General features: G+C 48.0%; 1 protein-coding gene across 1 annotated transcript; it reads right to left on the bottom strand.

Annotated features, from left to right (window-relative positions):
- Positions 1-252: 252 nt before the first annotated feature.
- On the bottom strand, positions 253-8,051 carry LOC108639328 (V-set and immunoglobulin domain-containing protein 4-like). The gene is made up of 9 exons (XM_018070648.1): positions 7,945-8,051; positions 6,631-6,987; positions 5,742-6,023; positions 4,798-4,866; positions 4,055-4,132; positions 3,674-3,748; positions 2,834-2,947; positions 1,629-1,650; positions 253-499 (listed from the first exon to the last, which is right to left on the bottom strand). Exons 1-9 carry the CDS (start codon positions 7,997-7,999, stop codon positions 310-312), a joined length of 1,242 nt encoding a protein of 413 aa, XP_017926137.1. The 5' UTR covers positions 8,000-8,051; the 3' UTR covers positions 253-309.
- Between the last annotated feature and the right edge of the window lie 3,622 nt (positions 8,052-11,673).

Raw genomic sequence — 11,673 nt, forward strand, 5'->3', positions numbered from 1 at the left:
GCCATATAAAGCAGTAAGTTTTGCACAGTGCTCCCAGCCTGGGACCTGCATTCCCCAGCTTTCAAAGGGTTTCTTGGGCAGATCTGATGAAAGGGAACCAAGGAAAGTAAAATCAGAAGTTCTATACAGCAGTCTGTAACTGAAATTCCTGAAGAGGTGTGCATTTTCACTGCAGGGATTGTGAAGGAAGAGCAACCACTGCTTGTCCAACCTATTTTTCAGAGGCAAAGATATTTTTCAGAGGAAAGATAAATTTTGCCTGGGTGAAGGTGCTCTTCAGGACTGGTACCTGCAGAGCACTGTTGGCTCTTAGGAAGTGTCCCCTACTTCATACTCATGTTCCTGGGGGTTTCCAGCACAGTCAGACATACTCTTATTTACTTCAGCGCTTTTGTTTTCCATGGGCTCCGTCACATAGTTGTTTTCAGTGAAGCAGATGGGTTCCTCATAGTGCCCTGTGCTTTCATGCCTTGAAGATGCTGCTGCTCTCGAGTTATGGCTGAAATCAAAATGCAATAAGAAAGAAGAATAGCAGCCAGAGTAGACAAAGCATCTCCCAAGCCATCAGGATTTTGAGCAATAATGTGGTCTGACTCAAACCCATGTAAACCTGAGCCATTGGATTATGGCAGTATTCTGAAGGGGAGAATTTTGTCCTTTGCTTTCAGGTGGTAGGAGAACCTTGGGCATTGTAGCAGCATTGCTTCCAACCCAGAGAGAGTTTCCAGAGAGAGGCAGCAAAAGGTGTGTAAGCAATGCAAGGGTTACCACTATTTCTTGGAATGCCATAACCAGACAGCTGCTCTTTGCAAGAAAAATATACATATATCTATACAATTATAAAAAGTGTTGGAGGAATAGTAAAATGAGAACTGAAAGCAGCCCACATCCACCGTGTGGCTTATGATATCTAATATTTTTAAAATGAAGATAAATCCTCTGAGGAGAAATACCATCACAGCATTTGTTCAGTTGCTCAGGGTTCAGCTGTTACTTAAACTGCTGCCTTACACACTGCTGGGGAAGCCCAGCACCAGGGCAGACACTGCTGGCACATCCCGCTGTGGCACTCAAGTTAGCAGCACTTTAATTTATACCTAGGGAAGTGGTTCTCCTTGTGTGTTTTGACTGGATTATCAGGCTTTTCAGTATAACTCCCACAGGTTACAAGTAGATCAGGATGTGAACCCCGAATTTAGAAATAGCCATAACTTCCTGCCACAGATATGGTTAAGAAGAAGCAAGTTCAGCCAAGGATACTTTGGGATAAATTGGGGTATAAGTAGTGCATCAGGAGCCTCTGCTCTCTTGTTCCTGTTCTTTGCTTTTGAAAAAGCACTGGGAATTTATCCTTGACAATCATCTTCAGTAGCCCTCATTGGGCTGAGGAGTTAATAAAGAGCTCTTGCTCACTTTTACAATTCTGATATTGCTAACGAAAAGATCTTTCTTCCCACATTCTATGTTGCTGAGGAAAGCCTGCAGGCCATCCTACGTGACTGGAACCTCTTCACCCTGGCTGCTTAAGGGGCTTTTCATTCTGTCAGCTAATAGCAGTGCTTTTTATTTCTGCTCTGATACAGCCCCCCCAGGATTCATCAGTGTGTCAGATAAAGAGTTATACTCACAATTTTACGTCATAGACTTGAGCTGGAAAAGAATAATCAAATTTGTGTCAATAATTTGCATTCACATTCTTAAAAAAAATTTCTACATTTATCTTCTTGATATAAGAAAATTACCTCCTAAGACAGAATAAAAATAACAACTTTGGAGGTTATGTCAGGTGGGTGATGACTCTAATTCTCAGGAATCAGTCCAAGAAAATGAAAACAACCCATATCCCAGCTGTTGCACAACTGGGTCAAAATAACTAGCCCAAGGTCAAAGGTAAAGCTGAGTTTAGAAACTAAAAGTTCCCGATTCCCCCCAGTTTCCCTCTTCATTAGAAGTTCAATAAAGGACAGTTTTGAAAGAGGTTATTCTGATTCCTTAAAAAAAAAAAAAAAGGTAAAAATAAGAAAAAAAAGCAAAAGGAATATTTGACAATTATCAGTTGGTAGCATGGAGTAATAGAAAAGTCATTAAAGAAACAAAAGGACAAGGAGAAAATGAAGTCTGTGGGATCTAAACCCCCAAAGCCCTCGTGTGCTCTCTGCACACAGCCAAACACAGCTGCTGAGGAGGGGGCTCCAAGGAACATTTGGCTGGGGGCATTTCTGGTGGCAGTGCAGGAGAGACAGAGCCATTCAGTGAATGCATCCTGTGTCTGAAGGCCAGAGAGGAAACAAATTAATCTGGAATAGAAAGAATGAACAGTGACCTCTTTCCTCTGGATATCAACTACGGGAATTATTGAAGAGCAGCTGGGACAAACCCATTGCCAGAGACTTTAAAGGTTTGGAATGATGAGCTTGGCTGAGCAGGCAAGTCTGAGCTGTGGGATGTCTGTGAGGAGCAGCGAGAAACAGCCACCCCCAGTCACTGTGGCAGAGCAGCCGTGCACTGCGGGGGGGCCTGGGGCAGGGACTGAGCTGCCTCAGAGCCAGGCTGGGATGGGGGAAACCACTCGGGAGCACCAGGGCAACAGCTGCCCTGAGCTCTGCAGCCAGTGCCTGGCAAACCCTTCTGAATGTGGGGACTTCTCTGCCTCTTTGGATCTTCCACCACCTATGTCAATCCGCTCATGTTGTCATCCACTGTCTGTACGATGCAGATGCCAGAGCTGCAGCTGGTGGCTGTAAGCACAGCCCTAGCCCCCCAAGACCCCTCAAAGGTAAAACCATGCTGGACATGCACAAAACATTCGGGTTTTCCAGAACATTCTACTCACCATCTTTGGGCTTTCTAATGCAAATGATCAAACAGATGACAAGGAAAACCACAGCACCGCACACCACAGCAATCAGGATGACCAGGTACAGGGACAGGCCGGTCCTCTGGAAATCTAAAGCAACACAGCAGAGGACTTTCAGGCAGAGGAGCCCTCCTGAGTGACAGCAGCAGCAGTTCGGTGACACTGACCCTGTCCCTGAGGACGGCAGCAGCCAGCCTGCCTGGCACACAGGGCTGTGTCCCTGCACGGCCCCGTCCCCACAGCCCCTGCCTCCCGTGGCTCTGGGCTGTGCTGTGGGACCCAGCACTGTGTGTACCCCTGCCAAGGCACCATGGCCAGACACACAGCGCCCATCTCCTAACGCTGAGGCACCAGGGGGGCGAGCAGGGCAGAATTATTGCACTGCACATTGTGAAACAAAGGGTCTCAGCTTTCCTCTCAAGGGTGTTGCTCAGTTGTATCTAGAAAGTGTTTAAACCTGTCACAACGCTGCAAAGCTGGTGAACGTGCAGGAGATCTGCTTGAGGTGCACACTGAAGCTTTTCTGCTATTCCAGCTTGGACACTCAAAGATAAAAACAGACCAGCTGCTCAGGAACACGGGAACAACTCTGTGTGCCCCACCTATGAGTGTTTTTTTCTTTCATTCCCCCCTAAAAACATTCAGAGTCCTTTGAAGAGTCAACATGAATCATCTAGATTCCTTGAGAACGGTTGTTAATACAATTTGCAGCCAGCTGAAAGGCAGAACACAAATTTTGATGCTGAAGTTGCTGACTACAGAGCATCTGTTTTGGGTCCCTAATCTTCTTTTCAGCTTGGTTTTGCTCTCGCTTACCCTGAGTTGTATAATTCCTCTCTGGATATCCCACACCACTCTCGGAAGTCACTGCAGTCACTGTTATGGGCAGATCTGCAAAACAAACAGGAGTGAAAGGCTAACAGTGCATTTCCAACCCTCATTTTAGCACCAGGAGACCTGGGATTAGAGCTGTGGGATCAGAAGAGGATGCCTCCATCCCCTTTACAAGGCAGTGAAAATAGGCAAACTACAGAAATAAGTACTATGGATACACTATATTATAGAGAGAGTGTATGCAGTATACACTGAAGAGATACTATATGGAGTGTATATATACTGTATATACTATGTATACACAAACTACATACATACACACACTAGGTGTGGATATATATTTGTATGTCTGTACACACACACCTGTAGTAGTGATGGAGCCCCATGGAGTCCAGGAGACTCCTGAGGTACCTCTGAACACCAGCTCTGTTTGGGTTTTTTCTGCAAGAACAGTCAACATCTGTCAGCATCTTCCCTGAGTCCCCAATGCCAGTTTCCACAGCCCCCATGTGATTGCTTGGGCATAAGTCCAAATGAAACATAACTGAAGCACAGAAAGAGTCCACAAGCAGACCTACTCTAGCCCAGGTTTGAATTCCCACATCCCACAAAACCAAACTAGAAATCACCAGCCCTCCTTCAGAAGTGCTGTGCTTGGTTAGGTACATGTTATCAATCAGGTCTGAAGCAGCTTTTGCATCCCTTGTATCTGCCCCTGGAAACACCAGCTCTACCTACCCTCAGTGCTTCCATTCAAAAAACAAGTAAAAAAAGCCCTTTAGAAAAGAACTGAACCCAGAATATCCCGTACACTCTTCAAGTTAGGAAATGGCATTTCCAGCAGCACTAAGACAGGTATTCTCTCCTACAGAGACCCAACCTCCTTACAAGCAAGCAAACAGCCCTCTGCAGGCTGGAGACTGAAGGAAGGAGGATGTTCCACCTTCAGAAACATCAGGATCAAAAACTGAGGCATATGGATGGACTAAAGTTCAATACTGTCAACAGTCTGTTTGCCAGCAATAAAACCCACTGCCAACTGTTGGTGCCACACCCTGCCCCAACACCCATTCCTTGCCATCAGCTGTCACCGCTCTCACCCTGACCTGTGGTTAGGTGGTGTCTCCCTGGGGTTCCCACATCCCTCCACGAGGCCGCTGTTGTTGTGGGCAGATCTGCAAGGTGAAGAGGAGGGAGAGGCTTACACAGGGGTTTGACCATGATGGTGATGCTGGTGTGATACAGATCTCTCCACAGGCGGGACAGGAGCAGGAGGAACCAGCCCCATGCAGTGGACAGGAGGGGATGCCATGGCAGCAGTGTCAGCCGGCATGGCCAGCATTCATCCCTGTTCCCGTGCTGTTTGCTCCAATGTGCGACTGCTGTGAAAACCACCACGGTGTTTCAGGCAGAGCTTCGTCACCTGGGAGCTCAGCAAGCTTTGCCTCTTTCACAGGCCAGCGTGTGGTACTTGTGCTTGGCTGTGCCATCGTGGGCTTCACAGCTCTGCTGGTCGACTTACCAGCCAAGGAGAGCTGTAAGTTTTCCACCACACATCCATCATGGAATTGTTTAGGTTGAAAAAGACCCCTGAGGCCATCAAGTCCACCCTATCATGCACCATTGTGTGGAGCCTGGACGAGTCATATCATGGCGTGTGTGAAGTGCAGCACGTCTGCCTGTCCGGCAAAGGCCAGTTTAGTTTGTTCCCCCACTGAATTCCACTCACTTGTTCCTCCTGACTCCTTGTCTAAATTTGCTGAACTGCAGTGGGCAGCATTACAGAGGCAGTGAGAACTTCAAAAAACCCACAGAGGAATCAGTAAGTGCTTGAAATACAAAACCTCTTTTGCATCAGGAAAGAGCAGTTCCTCAAAGAGGAGGAGGAGGAAATCGAATACAGGAAATAAAGAAGGACACAAGCTGGAGCCAGCGACAAGGAGTACTAAAGGTGTCTGGTGCTTCCTTCTTTCAGGGCAGGGAAATAGGGCTGTTCCTTTGCCCTGCTGAAGGGCCCCAGATGTTCTGTGCTGTGGCTCTGGGCACTCACCTGTCACTGTCAGCTGCACGGTGTCGCTCTGCTGGCCCGCTGCGCCCCCAGCCCTGTTTGCTGCCTCGCAGAAATACATCCCGCTGTCGGAGGGCCGCAGGCTGTCCCACGCCAGCTCGGCCCCGCTGCTCTGGAGCAGGACGTTCCCCCCCGGGGTGCTCCGGAACCAGCGGTAGCTGATGGGGGGGGACCCGCTGGCCTCACACGTCAGGCTGGTGCTGGCTCCGGCCGGGACCGTCAGCCCCAGCTCGCCGGCCCTGATGATGGGCTTGGTGGCTGCCACTGGAAGACAAAGCAGAGAGGCCCAGGTCACGCTGCCCTGGCTGTGCTGGGGAAGGTCCCTCCACCACGGCAGTTCTGGCTCTGGCCATCAGTGCCTTCTCAGGATGAAGTGGTTCTCGCATCACCTCCCTGCGTAGGCTGAGTTCAGCTCTGCCTACATCAGCTGTGCCACCCATGACACTACACACGGGGTCCTGTTCTGTTGGACTGATGCTGTCGTTGTGCCTCTATAAACCACCTCTGCCTGGACAGAGGGAGGTCAGGCATGTGCTGGTGAAATTTAGCCAAAGAACAGCCATACTGTATCCCAGGGACTTCCCTGCCAGTGCATGCTCCTGGAAAAGACTGAACCATTGGATACAGCTAGACCCAGGGACAAACTGATAAGTGAGGAACCACAGATCCTCCCCAAATTACAGGCTGCTTTGTCTTGGGCAGAATTTCACTCCCTGACCTATTTGCTGCTTCTTGCTGGAGCCTGACGGTCCCCAGCAAAAAGGTTTTGCGTGGAAGCATGTGGTCACTCCGCCTGCCTGCTCTACCCAATTCCCAAAAGCCTTCCCAAGCCAAGCCTTCCCCTCCCACACAGCCTCCTTCTTGGGTTTACCTTTAACAACCTCCATTTTTGTCACGATCTCCTTTGCTATCAGGCTGTTGTTGCTGGCTCTCCAGGTGACCTGGCAAGTGTAGGTTCCCCTATCAGAGACCTCCAGGTTCAGGATGACAAGAGACACGTTCCCTGGGGTGTCCTTCGGGACACTGACCCTGTCCCTGTACTCAGACAGGAGCACATGGTCCCCAGAGCCATCTCTCCAAAAGATGGTGCCTGAGCTCTGGTCATGTACCACAGACCAGGTGAGGGTTTGCTGCTCAAGGTCCTCCACAGGGACATAGGCACATGGCAGAGTGATAGATCCCTTCCATACAGCTTTGATCTCACTGGGGCCACTCAGATCCAAAAATGCTGCAAAAAGAAAGTAGGAAGAAAAATAAGCCACAAAACAGCCAGGGTGAAACAGCTCCTAAGTGGTGAAGCCGTGGCTGGTGAGAGCATTGGCAAGGAGAATCCACTCGATGAGAAGCACAAGCGGTCAGTGTGTATGATGAGGCATGGTCTGCTCAGGGGTGAGTTAACCAAAAGCGTGGTATGAGGCAGAGGGACAGGAGGCAGCTGATGGCCAGGGTCACTGATTCCTGCCACATGTGCAGCTTGGCTCTCTTGCTCTGTCTGGTGCTTACCTGCCACCACTGCCCCTGGGCAGAGCACAGCACCAGAGGACCAGGCTTGAGGGAAGGAGTCTGTCTGAAGCCCAAGTTGCAGCTCCCTGGTCTCAGCCAATGTCTGCTCCAGATGTCACCCTTTGGGCTTCCAAGGAATAAGCAAAGCCCTGTTTTTGTGAACTCTTCTCCACTACTCATTTGTTTTTCTGGAAGACAGTGCTCTCTCAGCCTAAACCGAATGTGAGCAACTTAAACCACGGGGCAAAGAAGTCTAAAACTCTTTAAATTTTCCTGTAAATATGAGGACCACTGCCTTTGTTCCAATACGTTTCTGTCACTCTAAGGGCTGAATCTAAGCTTCCATAGACACTTCTTTACCCTTTTCTGCTGGTTTCCATACCTCCCCTTTCCTGAGAACACAAATGCTGATCAGACCCTTCGCATTGCATAAAATGACCACCACAACACGTGTGGGATCTCTGTGCTCTCAGTCCATTGGCAGGGTTTCCATGGCATCATGCACTGCTGCACTTCGCTGCCACTGGATCTGAAACACCTGAACCTTGAGCCAGCAGCATGCAGACTTGGCCTTTTTACCATATTTCTCTTCCCAAAACAGAGCCATCCCCGCCAAGCATAAGCGGACACCCCAGTGTAGGGCAGAGGCTGCCCTGGGTAGGGGACCTGTGCCCAGACTCACCACTGCAGAGGAGAAGGGAACTCAGGAGCATGGCTGCTCGTAGCAGCATTCCCATCCTTTCCAGGCTGCGGCCACTCCCTTCTCCAGCTGGACTGACCTGCACTCCCCAAGCTGGAGTAAATCAGGAGCACTTCCCTGCCCTTGCTCACTCTGTCACAAACGTCCAGGACAACGGCTGGTGTTTTTTCCTTCCTCTTTTTCAGAAAACAAGTGTCTCAGTGCCCACTGTCAGAGGTGTGGGCAGACAACGGAAGCCCTAAGGGAGGGTCAGAAGAGGAAAGTTCAAAAATTACTTCTCCTCTGTTTCATATTTCCTGCTGAGTATGCTTTACCCCCCCTTCTGTTTTTTAAGTTATTTTTTAAAATGTTTTCCTTTGTTTCTTTTTATTCCTAAGCAACTATTTCTTTCTCTTTTCCTCCTTGCATTGCTTTCTGGCGAATAAGCTTTAGCAGGCACGTTACACACACTCAGGTCTGAGAGAGAGCTCATAAGGAGCTGAACCACCAAGGTCCTCACAATTCACTTTCTCACCAGCTTCTCTGGGACACCCACCACTGTGTTTTAAGTTAAAATTCATGAAGCAGCCTAAATTTTTACATTACCAGTGTGAAACAGATGATCATCATAGGCCCCTTCCAACAGAAATGTTCTGTATCACTGTATCACGTTTAAGAGATGGGGAATCCAGGTATACAAATCTAAAACCAAAAAATTCCCAAGAACTGCAGAGACCTGGGCTGCCCATCCCACTCCATCTCACAGGAGGAGCTTCCCTTCTTACAGAGCAATTTAACTGCTTGGTTTAATTGATTAATTGCTTTCAATTACAAGCCCTGATTAGGGCCATGCGCCTCTGCAGTGCCCTCAGACTACTTGGGAAACAGGTGAATATGTAGATGCCCAGAGAGAAAAAAATGAACTTGTCAATGCAGAAAATCTTTGACACCATGAAATTGTGGCTTCTCAACTGTAATGAGGTAATATTAATTAGAGGTTATAGTTAATCTATATAATTCAGTAATTGAGCCTGAATTAGTCCTGTCAAGGAGAAGTATCTGTTTTCTACTGAAATATTCTTTCGAGGGATTTTACTGTCTTTTGCTGTCTTCTACAGCTCTCGATTTTTCTTCTGCTTCAATAAAGAATCTCTTCTGCTTCATTGCATTCAGCTGAACTGAAATGAGCCTTTGCTGTTGTTACACCCAAATTCAACATCCTGTCCTCAAATACAAGTAATTGAACTAATTCAGCCAAATCCTAGTGCCTGGTTTGGACACAGCCCTCCTGTAGTGACAGTGAGACACAGTTTGGGTCTGCAGTGGCACAGAGTGGGGCTCGGAGCAATCCGGGCTGTGAATCTGATTGTACTGACTCCAAAGTGGTGGCAAAGGGGGGGGGGGAAGTTCTTGTCTTATATAAGGCTTAAAGGTGTCTCCACCTACACTGTCACTTTTAGGCAGCTTCACTCAGTTGTCATGTAATTTAACGTTAAACACAGAAGACTTGTGTATAGAGCCCTGGGAGCTCTGTTGTTATCTTGCTCCTTTCCAGGTCTTTGCTTTTGTTACCACAGCTTGCTTTTGCAGGTATTCTTATGTCAGAGTAATTGAGACTTCATTCTGCAAAACTGTGGGGCCTAAAAGCACAATACATATGGAAGTGTGATTTATTTATGGTTTTGGCTACTTGTCATTAGCATTGATGCAATTATTACAATGTTACTAGTATGAGTTTGAATTTGGTTATTTCAAGGTTCTGTTTCCCTGAAACTGATGATTTTACTACACACAATTTTCATGCCTTTAATTCTTAGAAAATCTTTATAACCTTGTAGTTATTTGTTACTCACTGCCTAGAGAATCATCTGTTTAAATAATTTCTTACCCTCTATTTGCAGTTATACTGTGATTGAAGAGGACATCTGACCAGCTTAAGGTCTAAATGTTTCTGAAAATATCCTACTTGATAACACCGGGGAAAAGGCTCCACAAAGGTTCAGGAAATTTGGGGGCCTGCTTTCACATTCTCCTCCCTTGTGGCCCTGTATTCCTCTGTCAGAAATTCCTCATGAAATGCCACTGCAGCCGCTGGGATGGGGAGAAGCAGGAAAAGCTGCTGTGGGCTGCAGTGTTCACTGTGGCACTAAACCTGCATTATATGGGAAAACTGTTGTTTAAACATGTCTTAAAACGGCTTCTTGTGGTCTCTTTGCAAACACATGCTTCTTCTTCCCAACACCCCCCAGGACAAGTGTTATCCCATGCAGGAATGTCCTGAGCAGATATCCTGAGCTGTTCTCATTGGCCCCCTTTAACCCCTTCCTATTGGCTGTTAACCCTTCCTGCAACCTAATTGGTTACTCTGTGAATCCTCCTAAACTCTATAAATGTAACCCCCCAACAATGAACTCTCTCTTGCCTCCTCTCTGCCCGGTGTGCTGTATCCGTGCCGGCCATGGAGCCACGTGGGTGGGGGGAGAAGGGGAAGGCACCTCTCCCCTCCAGGCTCAGGGCCTGAAGAAACCCCGGACGCTGGAGTTCCCTTTCCCTATCCTTCAAGACGTCAGAGTGGTTCCTCAGATGGAAATGGAACTAGAGCTGGGCCGCCCCACGCCATGGGGGGAAAGGGATCCAGAAGTTCACATACTTCTTGGTTCAAGGACCACATGAAGGTCAAATCAATGAAACTCCTTCCTGGGGAACACAGGTGGCTGGAGGAGGGCAGAGGCCTAAATTGTCTTGGACTGAGTCACAAGGGAACTGTGCTGGTTTTGGCTGGGGTAGAACTAATTGTCTTCCTAGTGGCTGGTGTGGGGGCTATGTTTAGGATTTGTGCTGGACACGGGGTTGACAATAGAGATATGTTTTTGTTGCTGAGCTTACACAGAGCCAAGGCCTTTTCTGCTTTTTTATTGCCATGCTGGGGAGGGGGCTGGGGGTACATGAGAGGTTGGGAGGAGACACAACCGGGACAGGTAACCCCAATTAACTTAAGGGATATTCCAGACCATATGACATCATGCTCAGTATATAAAACTGGGGAGGAAGGACGGGATGTTTGGAGAGATGGAGTTTGTCTTCCCAGGTCACCGTTACGGGTGATGGGGCTCTGGTGTCCTGGGGGTGGCTGAACACCTGCCTGCCCATGGGAAGTGGTGGATCAATTCTTTGTTTTTCTTTGCTTGGGCGCATGGTTTTTGCTTTCCCTATTAAACTATCTTTATCTCAGCCCATGAGCTTTGTAGCTTTTACCCTTCCAATTATCTCCCCAGTCCTGGTGGTGAGAGAGTGAGCGAGTGGCTGTGTGGGGCTTGGCTGCTGGCTGGGGTGAAACCATGACAGGAATGTATCCCTAGCAGGGTCTGGACCAACCAGGAAGCTGAAACTCAAACTATGTGACTAAAAAAGATATGTATATATTTATTTACATATCTACATTTACCTTTTTGGTTGGGGGACAGGGGCAGGAGAAGTCTTGTCCTTTATACCATGAAGGACCACCGTACCCAAGGTGACTGTGGCAGCATCCTCTTGCTTCTGCTTTGGCATCTGTGAAATCATGATGCTGCTTTTCAAAACAACCATCTTGTTTTAGGAGAGGGCAAAATATTCTGAGCATGGGTGGAAGGGGTGGCATCACAAAGTCCAGGAGAGAAAGAGCAAAATCAGTTTTTCTTGTATTCTGGACCACTCCATTAGTAAGCACACAGGAGGTACGAACTGATGGTA

This window comes from Manacus vitellinus, unplaced genomic scaffold (genome assembly GCF_001715985.3).
Source record: "Manacus vitellinus isolate BGI_N305 unplaced genomic scaffold, ASM171598v3 scaffold_19_pilon, whole genome shotgun sequence".
In the NCBI taxonomy this organism is placed as follows: Eukaryota; Metazoa; Chordata; class Aves; order Passeriformes; family Pipridae; genus Manacus; species Manacus vitellinus.